Genomic DNA, 19,247 nt, shown 5'->3' with positions numbered 1-19,247 from the left:
CGAGGACTTCCCGGGCCTTGGGGCCCTCCTCCCCACTCTTACCCCACTCTGGGGTCCGGAAGAGCCAGGCCTGGCCTCCTCACTGTCCCTCCTACTCAGCCCATCATCCCACCCAGAGCTTCAAGGATTTCCATGGGGGCCCCCACCCCCACACTCTCCGGGCTTGGAAGGCCCGGTGACTCCCTGGCCCCTCCCCAGCATAAGGGCCCTGCTGACTCCATAGTCTGTACCCGGGGTGTCCACCCTAGGGGGCTATGAGGGCCGGGCAGCCCAGTGAGGCCATCGCACACCCCAGATTTTGGGGTTCTGGGCTGCCACACATCAAATGAGGCCAGACATCAGCTTCTTACTCTTGACCTTGAAATGTTGTCAACATATTCACATTCTTAAACAAAACCACACAGCCCCCCCGCCCCCGCCACAAAGCCCTACGTATGTGGCCCAGCCGCAGGCCTCAGCCATACCCCTTCAGCAATGCCCTTCCCACGCCCCCTCCATCCCCCGCTCCACGGCCTGACCCCATGAACCCATGACCCCATGACCCCATGACCCCATGCCAGGACGAGACCCTGAAGCAGAGCTTCCTCGCCGCCGTCCTCACGCTGGTGGGGGCCATCAGCCGCAGTGAGGAGGCCCACGGCTACAAGTTCTCCCAGATCTCGGAGCTTCTCGAGTGTCTGGTGGTGAGTCAAGGTCCTGGGGCAGAGCAAGGGGACTCATGGGAGGGAGGAGACTCAGCACAAGAGGCAGGTGTTGGAAAGGGGCAGAGAGGTTGGATCTCTAGCCTCCCAGGCTCCACACGTGGGAGCACACCCCTGCCTCCCACTTCTGACTCTGAGCCGGCCAGTTATGTCTGCCTCACAGCTGCTGTGGCTGAGGCCCAGAAAGGCCAGCACCACACATTCTGCTAGCACCATCCCAGCTCAGACCACTGCTCACCAGAGATTTGGGGCTCACAGAACCGCAGGATAGTGGAGGAAACACACAAGTGCTGGACAATTACAAATGTGATCATTAAATGACAGTTCACTGAGCTCCTGCTATGACTCAGACACTGTGCTTTGCACACCTTACTTCACACGTAACAGGGGTCCAACAACACTCTGTTATTAGTGAGTAAGCAAAGCTTGGAGCAGTGTGGACACTTGCTCAAGGTTGTGCAGCCAGGATGTGGGAAGCCAGGGTCCAGACGTGACCCGTCTCACTCTAAAGGCTGTCTCTAGTTCTCTAGGGGAAGCTGGGCCACAGAGGCCCCCACGGGTGGATGGAAAGCTGGAGGATGATACTGTGAGCCATGGGGGTATCAGGCTTGGGCTCCTCAGGCAGGGACGAGACTTGGTGTCAGAAGTGTGATAAGCCCAGGACTCAGCCTTCACCTGGGACTCTGCAGGGTCTGATGGAGAAGGAACCCCAGAACGCACTGTGCACATCAACTCGCCAGCAGACCATTCACATCATCTCCAGCCTCTGGTAGGCGCCCCAGCCCCACTGAGGGTCAGACCCCAGTGCAGACCTGTAAGAGGCTCTCAATAAACAGTAACTTTCGTGATTAATTCACACCTCAAAGAATGAAGGTTTAGCATTATTTGCCCAAACAGAGCCCCTGAAGGTCCCAGTGGTGTAAGCAGGGCTGGGGTGAGACCAGTCTGTCCAGTAAATGGGAGCTGGTGTGCAGGGCTTGTGAAGCGTCTGCCAGTCCTCTGCAGACCCTCCTGGAATCCACCTGCCCAGGAGGCCCTGCAGGGCAGCCAGGCAGACATGTACGCTTAAGTCTCTGGTCAAGGACAGAACTGGGTGAGGGCTGCTGCTCAGGGCTTGTCTAATCTTGTCTATTCTGGATGGGGTCCTCTTTGAAATCACCGGCCCCCACACCCCTCCCTCACTGCCCTCTACCTCCAAACAGTAAGCTGAGGCCACCTCTGGACTTGGAGAGGAAATCACGGCTTCTGTCCGTCTGCCTCCGCAGCGTGTTGGCCCTGCCACTTCTGGACGTCCTGGAGAAACACACCTGCCTCTTCCTGGAGCCACCCAACATACAGGTGCAAAGCTGGCACGTGTGCCCCTTCCATGAGAGGGGCCCCTTGGGCAGGAACCCAGCTCGGCCTGCTGCTCGTGCCTTAAGAGTGGGCACAGGCTAAATGGCAAGGTCTTTGACACCCCCCCACAGGATAGAGCTGAGGAGCCCTGGGCATGCTTCTTAGCTGCTCTGAGCCTCCATTTGCCCACCTGTGACATGGGGTAGTAGGTGTGGAGCTGGTGGTACTTAACGCTCCAGATAAAAGGAGACACTGGTGTCCCAAGTCTGGTGCTCTGCAAATAGGAGGCTAAGTGGCCTCTCTCCCTGCCCGCCCAGAGAGCAGCCCTGGGCCATCTCACTACTTAACTGGTCATACCCCAACCAGGCCCCAGCAGGCCCATCCTTCACTGGGCTGGACGCCCACCCCTCCTGGGTTCTGCAGAGGACATGAACCCATCTCCCTGGGGCCCCACCAGCACCTGCTGCTCGAGTGTTTATGGTAAAGGGCAGGGAGCTGGTGTTAACTGAGCACCTGCTTTGTGCCAGGCCTGTGTGCACGTTAGCTCACCTCGCCAGCGGCACATGTCCAGAGTGAGGAAACCAGCCCAGAAAAATGGAGGTGTCTGGTGAGAGGGTTGGGGTCGCAGCCCACCGCTGCCCCCTGGCTGGGTCCAGACTGGATTAGGACAGCTGAGCACTTTGGGTGGAGAGAGTGCAAGGGGTGCCCTGGGCCCAGGACACCACCACAGCACAGCCCGCCAGGCCTGCCCCACCCCAACCCCGCAGGAGTCCCAAGTGCCCCCACTACCGGATGACAACGTAATGGCTGGCTCACCTGGGGAGCTGAGTGGGGTGGGGGGCGGGGGGAGGCCGACAGCAGGCTGGGGACTCCTGTTTCTTCCCGTGTTCGGTGCGCATCGGCGCCCCAGCAGGTGGGGCTGACGTCACAGCCAGTTCTCCGGTGACCAAGGTGGCTCAGAGAGCTGAGGCGAGCTCCCCAGGGCACCGGGGAGTGGACCGCCAGCGCCCAGGGCTCCGCTCTGATGCGCTCCGACAGGGAGGGGGGCTGGGTGCTTTCTCTTGCCAGCTCTCTCCCTGAGCATGCCCGGGGGTCTCCGTGAGACCCTGGAGTCAGGACACGCTGCATAATTTGCCCCGACTAATGCAAAATGAAAGTGTGGGCCCCCGTTTAAGGCTTATGAGGAACTTCAAGATGGGACCTCAAAGCAGTAAACCGAGCACCCGAAGGTCTTTCTGGGCGCCAGGGCTAGCACAGGCTGCTGGCCCGAGAAGCCAGCTGTGCTGCAAATGAACTTACCTTGGCCACGGAGAAATCTGTGACCTTGGGCAGGTGTGACCCAGACTGCCCCTTGCCCAATCTCCCCAGCTGCCAAAGCGGGGGTTGCCGGGGCCCTTCCTGGAAGTGGTGTGAACGCACGTGGTGTGCAGCCTGGCCGCGGGAGTGTGCAGGAAGCGGCGCCATTGAGAGGCCAATGCACTCGGGCCCTGCAGCAGGCCTTGACCCGCGGTCGCGGCCAAGGCCTGGCGGCGGCCCTGACCCACACCACCTCCCTGCACAGACCCTCTACAACGAGACCTCGGAGGCCCTGGACCAGATGCTGCAAAGCTTCATCACGCAGACCCCCACAGCTGAGGAGCTACACTTCCTGTTGTCGGTAAGGGGCGGGGCCGGCACAGGCAGGGCAGAGAATGGACAAAGGAAGATGCCTCGAAGGAGGCAGGGCCTGAACTCCGGGTGGCGAGTTGTCCATGAACCTGGAGGCTTGAGGGCTGTCCATCTTCAGGGATCACAGTGCCTTGGGAGAACTGGAGGGTGGGACGGCAGGTGCATCTGGGGGGTAGGGGGCCTTGAGTGCCACGCTTAAAGGTTGCTGCTAGGAAGCAGGCTGGGACCGGCCCCGGCTCCCCACCCCACCCCGCCCCGCCCCCTCGCCGATAACTCGATAACTCGTTCTGCATTCTTGTCTCTAGCTGTGAGGAGGGCTCTCACAAGCCCAGACACCTCCACCCTCTCACCTTGACCGGAGGGAGACTGGTCAACAGGCAGGGACAGTCCAGGAGCAGGGAGGAACCAGACAGAGGACACAGGGTCAGCTGGGAGGGTCAGAAGTCGGGGCCAGTGGGCTTCACCTGCATGAGGACTGAGGAGGTCACGGGGTAGAAAGGGAAGGGAAGGGCCCCGCGGGCAGGGGGCCCAGCCAGAGCAGAGGTGAGCCGCACACGGGAGCACCGTGGCCAGGACCAGGGCGGAGGTTCTGCATGGCTACAGCTGGGCAGGACACTGAGGTGGGGGCTGGTGGTGGCGGCGGTCAGGGTTAGGTTAGGGCCAGCTCACGCAGGGGCCCCCAAGCTGGGTGCACAGATGGAAGTCGGGTGTGTGCCTGGCAGGGGTGGGGGGAATATCTGCATTTTCACTCCCCACTTCCCGCCACACCCCTGGGGAAACTAGTGTGTCCCCTCCCCTGGGAATGTTGGCAACAAACCCCAGCAGTGCCAGGAGTGGCTGTGTTTGCCACCAGTGGAAGTCACAGACGTGGTCATAGGACATCACTGGGTCACAGAATCTCCAAATACAGTTTCCATCATCCGACATCAGAATCACAAACTACAAGCATCCATCGCTTTAACAGAGGCTCAGATTTGGCTTAAAACTGTTAAGTGTAACTGTTTCAATACCTGCTTGTATTCTTTTGTGACTCCGTGCAGTTATGCGGTGCACAGAAAAGCACTGTTCTGAAAAGGGGTGCCTGTCGCCAAACGGGTTAAAAACCAGGAGCCTCAAAGGGCTTTGAGCAGGAGATGACCCCTCCTCTCTGGCAGGGCTGTCTGGAGCAGAGGGGTCATAGAGGCTGTGCCAAGGGACAGGGAGGGCAAGACCGGGGGCTGACGACAAGGGGGCAGAGCCTTGGCCCAAAGTGGGTGAGGCCTGAGTCAGGAGTGGGCAGGGCCTTGCTGAGGAGGCGGACCTGAGATGAGGGGCGTGGCTGGATTGGGCGTGGCCTCGGCCAGGATGGGTGTGGCTTGGGTCCAGGGTAGGGCGGAGCCTTGCTGGCCCAAGGACCGGTTAAGGGGGCGGGGCCTGAGCCAAGACGTGTGCCCAGGGCTGAGCGGTGGGTGGGATCCCAGGCAGAGAGGGGCCCAAGGCAGGGTGCGTGGCTGCAGCACCCCCTCTCTGCCCCTGCCCGCAGCACATGCACGTCTGGCTGGCGTCGGAGAAGGCACATGAACGGCAGCGGGCTGCGCACAGCTGCATGGCCCTCCTTGGATTCCTGAGCCACAACCTCATCCTGGATGTGAGTGTCCAGCTCCCCAGCCCCACACCCACAGCCCCTCTGCTGCCCCAACCAAGCCACCCTCCTCCCAGAGCCTGACAGGCTCCTGGGGTTCAGGCCCCCTGGACCTCTGCCACCAGGACAGCGTGAGTCCCTTAGTGCCCTGCAACACGGCCATGCACTCCCCCTTTTTACACATGAGGGAACAGGCTGGGGGTGGGGGTTGGGGCCCCCTGCTCAAGGCCTCCCAGCGGGCTCTGAACCCAGATGCCTGGACCCCTGACCCAGGAGCCTGGGCTCCTGTCAACGCACCCTGAAGCCTCAGGCAGGCTCCTCTACGCCCTGAGCCTCAGTTTCTCACCCATGAAATGGGAGGAAATGAGTCTTTAGAGGGATACAGTGGGAATCAAGTGAAGTGCGCCCCTCCCCAGTCAGAGTCAGCGGTGACCGCAGGGACAGCGGCCATCCATCACGACCCCCAGTGGGTCATGCCTCACAGTCTAACCGCTGCACCCTGTCGCTGGAGCCCTCGGGTTGCATGAGTGTCGGCCCGTCAGGGAATGAGCATGTCTGCGTTTATCAGCCCAAAGCAGCACTAATTCCTTAGGGAGGCTCATGGGGCATTGAGAAAATTAGTTTCTCTGCACATTGCCTGGCAGACGTGCGTTTCTAATGAAGGCGGAGAAGCTGGCTTGGGGGGTTGGGGGCCCTGAGAGCTCCCCGCACAGACTCCCCCTGCACTCCCAGGGGGAGGGGGTCCCCTCTCGAGGTGTTCAAGGGGCTTGCAGTTCATTCAAAATCAATTTCCACAACGCAGGACCCGGACTGCAGCCGGGGGGCAAGTGAGGTGCTCAGGTGGGGTGCAAAATTTACACGGACGCCCAAACACCCCGCAACCAAGATACTTAATGTGGCGGTTTAAAGCAATCTACTTGGCATATGGCCCGTGGCTGCGGGGTGCCTGCCTGTTGTTATAAATAAAGTTTTATTGAGACCAGGGCTGGGGGACAATGAAGCAAGATGAGGTAGGGTGGTGGCAGTGCAGGCTGTCTTTACCTGCAATTTTGAAACTGTTCATCAGGAATTGCTACCTTCGTTTTGACTTTTCTAAATATTGCATTAAAATATCATTTCTCTTCGTTTCTGAGTTTGGGGCAGCCCTTTAAGTTTTGCCTGGCGTGCTCTGACTACAGTGGCCTGGCTGAGGGGCAGAGCCTGGGCCTGGGGTCCTGAGAGCTGAGTCCCAGCCCCGCCACATGGTTGGAAGGGATGCATTCTGACGTTGGCCAAGCTGGGGTGAGGGCACGGCAGGGGCAAGCCCCCCGCAGCAAGGTCTGCAGTCCGGGGTTCCCACACTCTCACTGCAGACAAAAGAGGGCTTCTTGAGGATTGGGCAGCTGGTGGGTATGCTGGGACTTTTGTGCCAGGACCCTGACAAGTCCACCCAGCACTCCAGCCTGGAGGGGTTGGCCCACATCTACCAGCTTCTGATGCGCCAGAGAGGTGAGCCTGTGAGGGCCTCCCTGCCCGCAGCCTCCGCTGAGACCACACCCACACTTCTGAACACAGCCCACCCCAGATCCACCCCCAAACCCACCTCTAACCCCAACCACAGCCCTGTAATGCCCCCTACCCCCAGGCTGTCCCCAGAAGGGCAGGCACCTGACCCTGACTACAGTGACCCCAACCTAACTCCTGCCGGTCCCAAACTAGACCCCAGCCCACCTCTGCCCCGCCCTCACCCTTGCCCAATCCTGCCCCTGGCCAGCAAGGGAAGTTCTGAAGGTGGAGATGAGGACCCCCAAGCAGCTTTCCCAGGCCAGCGAGGACGGGGACCCCGTCTGCAGCAGCAGAGACCAGAAGACAGCTCCCCCCACCCGCTGGGAGATGGCATTCCCAAAGGATCACATCTTCCAGGTTGGCAGATCCCAAGTCATCAAGGTCAAAGCCCTTAGAATGGTGGGGAGGTCGGCGTGGAGAGGTGTGGCCGTGCTCTGCTCCGACTCCCACCACAGGATTTCCAGCTGTCGGGGTGGCCCTGCTGCACCCCGGGGTCAGAGCCTGAGCCAGGTGTAAGTATTAACACAAGGCTGGGGTCTCACCCGTGTCTCCGGTGTTTGGAGAAGTCCGTGACCCTTGGCCTGGGACCGGGGAGTTGGGGGAGCGGGAACTGGAGGGAGAGACCAGGGGACAGACCTTGGGGTCAGCAGCCCAGGCTTGAGTCCCCGGCCCCTCACCGCTGGGCAGTCTAGACAAGCCCCCTCCCCTCTCGGAGCTCCCAGCTTTCTCTGTAAAGTGAGCAGACAGCACTGTAAAGTCCTGGCCAGCAGGAGCGCCCAGTAAATGGCGCTTTCAGGACGCTCCCAGGGCAGGTGTTCTCTGCGGCACCCGACAGCATCCTTTCCTGCGAGTCTGGCTTTTGCAGGATGAGCATTCTGCAGAACTATCCCGGAACCCCTCATCTTCCCAGGGGCCTCTCAACCCTCTGAAAGCCGGGCCTCCTCCTGTAGAGGCAGAGCACGGCTTCTCTCGCACGGTCATCTGGTCTACCTCAGCCGGCTCCTCCGGGGGAGCCCAGCAGTCCCCCAAAGTCCCTTCCATCACCCCTGTGAGACCCTGTAGCTGTGACATCCGTGTGCCGTTCTCTTCTGGACACGAGCGAGTCTGAGGCACTGAGTGCGGGCTGGATGCCGGTGCTAACTGGGCAAGCCGTGGTTCACGGAGCCTCACGTTCTGAGTGGTCCGTTCATGACGTCCCCACATGGTGACTTTGCTTGTCCACTCTTGGTGTTGAGCCCGTGGCTAATGAAGACCCTGAACTTGGCATGCTTGTCCGTCTCTCCCTGTTAGACCTTGAGCACTCCAGGCCAGAAGCAGGGCCTTGCCAGGGCCTGGGGCCAGGCTTGGTGGTAGAGCCAGCCTTTGATAGATACCCATCAAGTTAAATCAGATTGAACTCATGCTGGTGAGCGCACCAGCAGGTTCTGAATGCAGCCCTGGCTCACGCCGGAACCTGTGTTCTGTGCAACTGGAGTGAGCCTTTAGGGCTGCCATCAACCCGAAGTGTAGGATGCAAAACCTGAAGCCCTAGGGCCAACACATCAATGTTCCAGTCCCAGAACGGGCAAGCCTAGCTTGGCTTCAGTTTATGCCAAAGAACCGGGGCTGGGGGCAGAAGCAGGGCAGGGCAGGAGGGTTCCCTGGCCACCAGCTCAGAGGGAGCCAGCGGTGAAGGGCTCCCAGAGCACGCCGGCTCTCAGATGGACTGAGCAGGCCTTTTCTATCCTGCTTTGTCCCAGCACATAGGAAGTGGGCGTTCACTCTGGCTCTCTCACTCTTTGGACAAGAGACAGTGACAGAGAGGAGCGTGAAAAGGAGATGGGAGGGTCTGCTGACCAAGAGAGGGTAGATCTGGGAAGGTTGACTATGGAGAACCAACCTGGATTCTGACCCCAAGTCTTCCCTTGATTCCCCCTGTGGCCTTGGATATACTACACGTTTATCACCACCGTCACCATGACCATCACCACAGCCACCACCACCATGACTACCATAATCACCACCACCATCACCATCAACTTGACCATCACCACCACCGCCATCACCATCAACTCAACCATCACCACCACCACCACCTCTACCATCCCTGCCACCCCCATTTCACATTTATTCACCCTCTGGGTTAAAGTAGGGTGCGGCAAAGGCCCTCGCCGACCCCGACACCGCAGGGTTCTGGGAATCTAACCACCACCCCAAGTTGTGCTTCTTCACAAACATTCTAAATGCAGGAACCTGAACCAAAATGTAATATTTTAGAAAACGATTTTATAGATTTTTTGGAGAGGAGAGAAAGTACAAGCAGGGGAAGGGCAGAGAGAGAGGGACACAGAGGATCCAAAGTAGGCTCCACACTGTCAGCCAGAGCCTGATGCGGGGCTCAAACTCACAAACTGTGAGACTGTGACCTGAGCTGAAGTTGGACGCTTAACTGACTGAGCCACCCAGGGCCCCCCTGCAAAAACAATTTTATTTTACTTATTTTTTCAATGTTTATTTATTTTTGAGAGGGAGAGAGACAGAGATACAGAGAGAGAGACAGAGACAGAGCGTGAGCAGGGGAGGGTCAAAGAGAGAGAGAGGGAGACACAGAATCCGAAGCAGGCTCCAGGCTCTGAGCTGGCAGCACGGAGCCCGACGCGGGGCTCGAACCCACGAACCGTGAGATCATGACCTGAGCCGAAGCCGGGTGCTTAGCTGACTGAGCCCCCAGGCGCCCCCCAAAACCAATCTTAAATGTGATCTTTTAACAAATGTTCTACCAGACTTATAATACCTTAATATTTTTAAGTTGTTATAAACTACAAATATCCCATTAAAATTATTTTAACATTCTAACCAACAGTTAATCCTAATAGTCTCACAGACATTTTACCAAAATTTTAGAATACTGATTCTAATAAATATTCTAACATCTGTTATTTAAGACTTATTTTTATATCTAACATAAATACAAACATCCTAACAGACTTTCAAACATTTCACCAAATACCCTCACATGCAAAGAAACATGTCACCTCCTTGCAGAGTTCCAACCTTTCTGTCAGCCCCTGTCACCAGCATTCTATCTTCCCCTGACGAACAGATGCTCCAAGTCAGAGCCTTTCGATAGAACTTTCCAGGAGGATGCAAGTGTCTCTATCTGCACTGTCCAGGCAGCCAGTAGTGAGCACTGGAAACGTGGCTCGTGCTACTGAAGAACTGAGGTTTTAAAGTGTTGCTTAAGTTTAGGTTTAAATAGCTATGTGTGGCTGGTGGCGGCCATATTGAGTGATAATGCTCTAAGTCTTTCTGGAAGGTTCCACCTGGGCAGCCCAAGGCTGGCCCAGCCGTCCCTGCCAGAGACTGTAGTCTGAGGATCTGGAGCCAGGGTCCCACCCGCCATGTTGCATCTCCCCAAGAGCCTCTTTATCACCCCAAGCGGCTCCTGGTCTGGACTGGGAGCCACCCCTGGGAGAACGTGGGCAGAGGCCTGTCAGGCTCAGGGGGAGGTCCTATCACAGGACAGGAGTCCTGGGCTCTGGACCCAGTCTGTGCTGTGGTAAGGGCACCACGCGCCTCCCTGGGCCTGGGGGGTGGCCCGGGTGACCTTGAAGACCCTTCACAACTCTGAAGTTCAACTGCTCTTTGTTAAAATGATGGAAGGAGGGCTCGGGCCTGGCGTGAGGAGCACCCAGGTGGGCGGAGGCTGGCCGATGAGGAGGACAGCGGGGCGAGGACAGCGCAGCGGAGGGGAGGAACGGAGGCTGGCGGGCCCCGTGGGTGCCAGGACCAGCACTGGGGCCGGAGGGAGGAAGGGAGCCACGCCTCTGCCCCACAGCGGACATCACTCTCTCCTTCCTGCCCCCCGGCCATGGCTGCCTCAGAGACAAGTGTAGCTGATCACGTGTGGTGGTCCCGAGGGGCTCAGAATTCAGGGGTGCTCAGAAACCCGAGTTCCTGGAAGCAAAGGAGAAGAGGGAAAAGCAAAGGCAGGAGGCGGACACCTGGGCACAGGTGACCCTCAGTGACAGCTGCCTTCACTCCTGCTGGCACAGGAGGTCATGGAGAATCTCACAGCAGCGGAGCTGACCGACCTCATCTGGACAGCCGTCACCGGCCTGGGCTCCACCAGCCCCTCCGGCGTGCAGGCGGCCGCCCACATGCTGCTCATCGCCGTCCAGGAGCACGGGGCCAAGCTGGAGACCGTGAGGGGGCTGGGGGCCCCCGGCGAGGGCGGGCCGGGACAGGTCTGGGGCCGAGGGAGGCCCGGCAGCCAGCTCCTGGGGCTGGGGTCTCTGAGCCAAGGCAGCGTCCCTGAGCTTAGGCCTGCCTGACGGGGGAGCCGCAGACCCCACCCTGACTGGTTCCACTGAATGAGTGAATGAACGAATGAATGGCCCAAGCAGGTGTCCTGGGGCAAGGACAGGCACGACCCTCCCAGAAGTTCTCAGTCCAATGGATAAGGCGCACACAGACAGATAAGGACCGAACAACGTAGGCAGCGCAGCCAGTGGGTAGGGGTGGCCCCAGGAAGTGAGCCCCAGGTGAGGGTGCAAGGGAACCGAAAGAGGCAGGGAAGGGGCGCCCAGGCTCCCAGAACAGCACGCGTGCTTGGGACGTGCCGAGGCAGCTATGTCTGAGACTTCCGGTGACGGGGCCACGTTGGGACAGAGTTGGAGGGCCTCACGTGCCAGGGAAAAGGTGGTGGGACCTCTGTCCCCTTGGCCCAGGACTCCCCTTCTGACAAGGCATTCTGGGCGCTGAAATGCCTCCCCTCAGACTCCCCTGGGCAGGGCCTGGCCTCCCCCCTCAGACCAGCTCTCTCCCCTGTACCTTCTGCCACCCCCCCACAGGTCACCAACTTGGGCCAGGCCATCCATTTGCAGCTCTGCTCCATCCACATCTCCCGAGCCAAGGACCTCGCCCTGCATGCATTCACGCTGCTGGCCCGGAACCACACCCCGGAGCTGGTGGCCACCCTGCTGGACAGCTCCATGCCCTTGGACAGGTGCTCAGCCCCCCTCCACCCTCCCCGGGGCGGGGCACAGGGCCCCACCCCCAGCACTTCCCTCCTGCCTGCCCCCTCACAGGAACACCCCCCAGGCCTGGGTGCAGGGAGGGAGCCCACGGGCCCGGTCATTTCCTGCACCCGTCCTGAGGCAGGCTCCTGGGGCCACTGCTCACCGTCCTTTCTGTGGCTTTTCCACGTAAAACACCCCGGCCCGGCCTCTATCGCCTGTCGCCACGCGGACCCCAGCCAGCCTTTCTGATCCCTCAAGGACCTTCCCCTCCTCCCCCACCCCCGCGGTCACCAAGGCCCTTGCGGGTGGGGCTGGCTGTCTCCCAACGCCCTCAGACCCCCGAGTCCGGAGGTGGGCTAGCCATTCTTGGCGGCCGAGAATCCCCCGCACGTAAACCTGCTCCGCCCACTTCACACCTGCCCCTGCGGAAAAAGCACACCTGTTTTCATTCCCCGCCACACACCTGCACCTCTCCACCCTCCCCCCCACCCCCTGCACCCATGCTTCCATGAAAGGTTAGAAGGTGCCGGAAGAGAGCGCCCTCCAGCTCCCAGCACCCGAGACTTGCTTCCACAAAGATTTCTGCTCTCCACGTTGTTTTCAGGAATTCCTAGGGCTCGGGAGGTTTTGTTGTTTTGTGTTGTTTCTTTTGCACTGGGACCGGGGAGGTGGTCTGCAATGCTCCTGCTCTACGGAATCTGCGGCTCTTTGGAACAGCTGTTGTGAATGTTGTCCGAGCCCCTGAGAGGAAGGTGCATTTTCCATCCTCAGGGGAACAGTCTGATGAGTATCCTCAGATTTGCCTTACTGAGTGTGTGGCATGTGTATTGAACCGATGTCCGTTTTGATCTGTCTCGTTCTGAGAACCGCACGTCGAGGTCGTTACTAATGCATCTCTACCCACGGGCCCTCCGTCTCCTGCCATCTGCGCCTCGTGAAGGTGGTCGTCATAGGATTTGTGCAGACACATACCTTCCTGAGCGGCTCTGACTCCCAGCGTTACCGAGCGCCGTCACGCCCTTCGGGGCTTGTCTGCTCTCAGGGAAACACGTGCGTTCTCCTGCGTGCCCGCGTTCGCCCTGTGGATCTGCCGTCACACAGCGTAGGGCCTGGTTCTGACCTGTGATCCAAACTGGAAGTCTGTTTCTTTTAACGAGGGAGTTAAGTCCTTCCTTCACGTTAGTGACAGGACTGGTCTGTGGAGTCCCTTCCTCGTCCCCATATCCCGTCGTGGTGTGTATTTTATTTTATTTGCTCTGTTTCTGTTTCTACGGGAGGTGTGTTCTTTGATCCTTAACGTTTTTCATTTAAGAAGAGTGGCATGTTCGCAGTAGGTGCCGTGTTTGCGCCCCTGGCCTGTTTGAACGCCCTCGGCCCCTTGTTTTGCGGTTTCAGCGTTTGCCGTCTGGCTTAGGCGTCTTCTGTGGGCCCCTCCTACCTCCCGGCCCCCTGCCCGCAAAGCCAGCAGCCAGACTGTGGTCCTCTGCGCCCCCTCCCCCGCTCCTGCGTTTTGGCCAAAGTCTGCGCTCTGCTCACCAGCCCCGGCGCCCACACGCGCCCGCGCCTCCGCGGGAGCAGCCTCGCCCTGCCCGAAGTGGACGAGCCCGTCTCTGACAGGCTGGGGGCGCCCGGCTCCAGCTTGCCCTGGGCGCCTGCGCGTCACAAGTGGTGTGCCTTGAAGGACAGCTTGGCTGGTCACAAAATCCTTGGTTCGCACTTTCTTTTATTAAGTCTTATGACAGTATTTTTTTTGCCTTTGTAAATGTGTTTGCCTTAGCAAGAGCTCTTTCTTTTTTTTTTTTTTTACGTTCATTTATTTTTGAGAGAGAGAGAGAGACCGAGTGTGAGCAGGGGAGGGGCAGAGAGAGAGGGAGACACAGAATCCAAAGCAGGCTCCAGGCTCCGAGCTGTCAGCACAGAGCCTGCCGCAGGGTTCAAACTCATGAACCTCGAGATCAAGACCTGAGCCGAAGTCAGACACTCAACCGACTGAGCCGCCCAGGCGCCTCTAAGAGGTCTTTCTACATCAACACCTTAGAGTATGTTCATCTTTGAAATTTAGCCATTTTATTAAGAAATGTCTCAGAGTTGATCACTCTGTGTTAATTCTCGCAGGGACCTGGTAGGCCCTCCGGATACGTAGATGGAGGCCTGCCGTTTCTGCTGTCATTGCTTCTGGAGAGTTCCCCGGTCGTTGCTTTAAATATTAGTTCTGTGCCCCTGCACTTCTCCTACCAGGCGGGTAGCTGGAGTGCCTCCGCCCCTTGCCCGCCCGCCCTCTGCGTGACTTTCTCCTCCTCGCTGCTCCTTCCCTGATCGTCCTTCTGCTTTTCCTCAGCGCGCCTCAGCTCAGGTCTTAGCCCTCTGGGCGTCTTGCGTTGTTTCCACTTGCGCAATAGTGTGGTCATTTCTTCCACCCTTCCCTGAACCCAGTCAACTCTCTTTCCCTTTCTTTGCTGAGGTTTTTTCCTTCTCTCTTTCTTGAAGTTACAATTCGAGGTGGCGTTTCCTGTCTTTCAGGGCTCGCTGGAGTCATGGAGCCCCGTGGGCGTGCAGCCTCACGCCTTTACCTGCCCCGGGCTGCCCTCGGGAGGGGGCTCCTCTCCTGTGCACTGACCGTTTTTCCTGGCTGGGTGGTGGTGGTTGCAATGACTCTGTGGGTCTGTTCACTGTGTTCCGTTTCTATAAAACACCACTGGTGTGTTCTGTAGGATTCCAAGTTCAATGGCACCCTCTTCTGTTTAGTGTGGCAAAGTCCAGATCATTTAGGAGATTCTGTGTCCTGGCGGCAGTGAAAGGGTCCTGTCCTCCAGTGGGGTTTTTTTGAGTGTCTGGGGGGTTTTGGGTTCTTTTTTTCTCCTGCAGGGCCTTAAATTTTTCTCTTTCACATTGTCCCTTTTCCCACCCAATTTCCCAAGGCACTCATGCTTTTTTGCCCTTTCTCTCCCCCAAAGCTGTGTGTCTCGAAGTTCTGCCCTCCAGATCAGACAGGCCCTTCAGCCCCTTTCCTGTGGTCAGTGCTCTTTTTCCCTCTTGTTTCCCGTTTTCAGACGGGGGGCGGTTTCATCGTCCTGGAGGTGACCTGTTTCTGCCCTGCACCGTCTCTCCTCCGCCGTCCGCACCCAGAGCCGGGGCAGGGCGGCGGTGGGCGCGGGTCTCCTCTGCTTACCCTGAGGTGGAAGCTTCCGAGTCCACCGAGGTCCTAGTTCCTGTGCGGTGTGACCTTTCCCTCCTTCTCGCTCTGTGCTGTTTCTCAAGGAAGCTTGAAGCGTGGGGACCCTGGGGGCCACCTTTGTCTCCAGGCACCCAGAAGTCTGCCCTTCCCTTTCGTCTGCATTGCAATTTCTACCCTGTTTCCTTAGTTCTAAGAAGCACATGTTCACACGTTAACATCTCTGAGACGGGAATGCAGTTGGCGCCCAGGGCACCTGACCCCCGGGGTCCACGTGGGCTTCCCGCTAACCCGGGGACACCGTCAGCCTGAGACCACTCCAAACTCAGAAGTCTGGGCCTGAGGTTTCTCTTGGAGCCACACTGGGGTGTGAATTCAGGCCCCAAAACAGGGCTTGGGATTCCGATCTCAGGAGGGCCCCCTCCTGCCCAGCGCGCCGAGGGGGGCGTGCGGGTCTCCTGGCTGGTTCTCGCTTGGGATTTTATCACCCTAACGATGAGCCCACAGCGCTTGGGGCCCTGCCTCTGCGACGGGGTTAGACTCCCGCCTGGAATAGTTCTTCTCTCTTAGAAGCACATGAAACTATGTGTTGTGTCCTAACACTGTGAACAGAAATGTGTAGAATGTATCCTTCCAACAGTCTTTGGTGATGAGGCTTTTCCTCTCAGTTGTAATGTGTGTTCACAGTTCCTTCCGGTACGTTCCATGTAGCCAGGTTCATTCACTCGTGTCTCGGATTAGTGTCCCATCCTGTGAACGCCAAGTCCCCTTTCTGCCACAGAGGGACATCCGGGCTCTTCCCTGCTTGCATCCGCGCTCCGTGTCCGTCCGCTGTGGGTCTAGGACACAAGCGTCTGAGTCGCAAAGTCCCACCCACACCCAACTTTTTTTTTTTAATGTTTTACTTATTTTTGATACAGAGAGACACAGAGCTAGAGAGGGGGAGGGGCAGAGAGAGAAGGAGACACAGAACCGGAAGCAGGCTCCAGGCTCGGAGCTAGCTGTCAGCACAGAGCCCGACGCGGGGCTGGAACCCACGAACGTGAGATCTGACCTGAGCCGAAGTCGGAGGCTCAACCCACTGAGCCACCCAGGCGCCCCCTCCCGCACCCACCTTTAACAGAGGAGCCAAATCCTTTCCCAGAGTGCACACGTCACCTCGCATTCTCCGGGGTTGGCTCACCACCACCCCGCCAGCCGGGCATCAGGCTGCCAGCCACCCGGCGGGACTGATCGTCGGGCGGCACCTGTCTGCGCCGTCCGGAAGAGAGAAGGAAGGTGGGCGTCCCCGCGTGCTTTGGGGCCAATTGAGCACCCGGGGGCCTGTGCCAGAGCCCCGCACTCTTCCGTTGGGTCGTCCCTCGCTCTCCCAGCAATTTCCGGGACTGCTGTTGGAATCTGGGGGCGAGTTGCGTGTTGATGATATCAAGGCCCCCCCCTTGCCCTCGAAGCTTGCCTTTCACTCCCCAGATGCGCCTCTGGATGAAAAGGAGTTCCAAGTTCAGTCACTCCCGTACCCCATCCCACCGTCTTCCAAAAGTCCTGGCGATCGCCTCTCAGGCTCTGGTCTCCGGCCGACCCCTCAGCGAGGTCCCCACAGGTGTGAGGTCAGAGGTCAGGGTCCGGGTCTGTGCCACCGCCCACGTCCTTCACAAGCCCGCCCTGTGGCCGCAGCGCTGGGTGCTAACTGGGTGGTTGGCTGGAATCCTGCAGCCGGCTTGGGTGCCCCCCCTCCCCGTGTGCTGCCCCTCATTCCCGCCACATTGTGCTGGCTCTCTGCACCTGACACAGCACGGGCTCCCTCCTTCCTCCGCCCTGTCCTCCGCCCTTTGCACGCCTCGTGGCCTCAGACTTGGCCACGTTTTCTTTTGTCCATTTGTTCTCTTTCACCGTTTGACGGCTGCTTTACTGGGTTGGCCCCTGGCTGCACAGCTCGGAGTGTGCATCTGGGGGCGCGTCCGCTGTCCTCCATCGCTGTGTGCGTGGCCTGCCTCCACTGCGCCCTCACTTACAGCCGCGGCTCTTTCTAGTCATCGAAAACATGGGCCATCGCCAGGAACTTGGCCTTGGCCTCCCGCTAAGGACGGGGCTGCGCCGCTGGTCTCCGGCGCCCCGCTCACCCCCACCGACTCATCATCTGCTCATTTCTATATAATTGCGTTTGCAGCTAAACATACTCCTAAAATGTTTTCTTGCGGTTTTGTGATTGTACGTGAAGGGCATGTTGTCCTGTGTAGTCTCTGGAGACCGTTGACACGGGCCTGATCTGAACACGGAGTTCCAGGCGCGGGTCGTCTCTGGCAATACAAACCCAGCAGAGCCAGTGTTCCTTTCCTTACTACTGCGTCCTGGGTCTCTTTCCAGCGCCTCCCCCCCCCCCCGCTTTTTAATTAATAGGTTTTCTCTTTTAGAGCAATTTTAGGTTTGTAGGAAAATTAAGCCGGATGCGCCCGGTCCCGTCCCGGTTTCCTGCCGGGCTGACGTCTGGCACTGGTGCGGTGCCTTCACCTCCCCTGGGAGCCGCCGCCCGGGGTCCACGGCGATGGCAGGGCCCGTACGAGGACACATGTCCACCACGACAGAGTCACACAGAGCAGAGTCGCTGCCACCAACACCTTCCGTGCTCCCAGCCCCTCGGCCTCTGCTCTTTCTGTCTCCGTGGCTTTGCCTTTTACAGATGTCCTGTCCCTGGAACCGTGGCTTGTGCCTCCTGCCTCTGTCCCTCCGCGATGTGAATTTCGGGTTCCCCCCAACACCTCTGGCCTTCCACCCAACACTTCTGGCCTCCCCAACACCTTTGGCCTCCACCCCCACACCTCTGGCCTCCCCCGCCCAGTACCTCTGGCCTCCACCCCCCACACCTCTGCCCCAACACCCCTAGTCACTCCTACACAGGCAGGGATTTTACCTGTCCCGTCACTGCTCCGTCCCCGTGTTCGCTGCCCACAGGTGACTGTGCTCAGCACATACCTGCTGACAGAGCGAAGTAGAAACCCCGGCCCCTGGGGACCCTCGCTCCTGGAGAAGCCTGTCACCTGCAGGCAGGCTCTGCCCCCAGGGACTTGCCCACGGTCACACGGCCGTGAGGGCACAGAGCAGGGACCGGGGCCCACGTCCTTCTGACAACAAAGGCCCCACTCTTTCTAGGCCCCGCGCTAGGCTTCAGAGTCTCAGAGTCCTTGGAGCCATTGTGCCCACCCAGCCTAGGGTTGTCTGGAAGCCGGGGGGCGGGGGGGCTCACCTGGCACAAAGGCCCAAAGACCCCGGAGCATAGAAAACAGAGGGCCGTCGGGGTCACCGACCTCTCGGGAGCCCCAGAGTCCCCACCTCCCCAGGTCTCACAGGCCGGTGCCTTGGACCAAGTGGAAAGGCCCTAGGACCAGGCGGGCCTGGCCTCCAGCCCCAGCTCCCCGGTCACAAGGCAGGGCCCTCTCTCGCTCTCCAAGCCTCAGTTTCCACAGCTGCAAAGTGAGAACAAAGTCACTGTAAACTCTAACGGCCCCCACTGGGCCCAGGCAGCTGGGCCCCAGCAAACCCAGGCCAGGAGGAGGAGTGCTCTAAGCACACGCGCAGGCCCGAGCGGCAGAGGGCAGAGGGCAAGGGTCAGAGGGCAGGGGTCAGCTGGACTTGTCCTGCCTGTGCCTTGGAGCCACTGAGGGTGACACAGACTCAGAGTCTGCAGCTGGGGTACGAGAAGCCTGGAGGACAGACCCTGAAAGTGGAGAGACCCAGGAGCATGGACCTAGGGGCCTGGACCGCTGTCTACCCACGTCCCCCAGGCCACACGCACACGCCGGCCCACACCGCCCTTCTTGGTGAAGGCGGCTACCCGAGAGGCTCCCCTCCAGCCCCCTGCCGTCTCCGGCCCCCGGCTGCAGCCCAGCCTCCTCCCTCCCTTCCCCGCCCCCACTGCTCCGGGCACCTGAGGCCCTGCTCACGGAGGCCCGCGGTGCGGCTGCACACAGCAGGCTGGCCTCACCACCCCCTTTTCCCGCAGCCATGCCCTCCGGCTGTGGAGGGCCCTGGGGGCCGAGCGCCCCGTGAGCCGCCTGGTAGTGGCCACGCTGCTGGCCTGGCTGCGCGAGCGGCCGCTGCCCCCGGGGGCCGGAGACGGCAGCCCCCCACCCAAGGAGAAGGCCCACCTGCGCACGCTCGCCGTGAGTCTCTGCCACCGCTGCCTAGAGGCCCCCAGCTGCAACCGAGAT

At 59.5% G+C, this 19,247-nt stretch overlaps 1 protein-coding gene across 1 annotated transcript in view; it reads left to right on the top strand.

Annotated features, from left to right (window-relative positions):
• Window positions 1-19,247, top strand: part of LOC115278864 (maestro heat-like repeat family member 5) — a 56,684-nt gene that overhangs the window by 25,109 nt on the left and 12,328 nt on the right. Inside the window, 10 exon segments of the mRNA XM_029923336.1 lie at window positions 561-683; window positions 1,391-1,470; window positions 1,904-2,039; window positions 3,598-3,693; window positions 5,227-5,331; window positions 6,678-6,813; window positions 7,079-7,227; window positions 10,905-11,054; window positions 11,703-11,857; window positions 19,040-19,199. Of these exon segments, the coding sequence (XP_029779196.1) occupies window positions 561-683; window positions 1,391-1,470; window positions 1,904-2,039; window positions 3,598-3,693; window positions 5,227-5,331; window positions 6,678-6,813; window positions 7,079-7,227; window positions 10,905-11,054; window positions 11,703-11,857; window positions 19,040-19,199 (1,290 nt within the window).

The sequence above is a fragment of the Suricata suricatta genome, chromosome 15 (assembly GCF_006229205.1).
Source record: "Suricata suricatta isolate VVHF042 chromosome 15, meerkat_22Aug2017_6uvM2_HiC, whole genome shotgun sequence".
Classification (NCBI taxonomy): Eukaryota; Metazoa; Chordata; class Mammalia; order Carnivora; family Herpestidae; genus Suricata; species Suricata suricatta.
The sequence above is the reverse complement of the archived record's forward strand: the minus strand, read 5'-3'. Positions and strand labels throughout refer to the sequence as shown.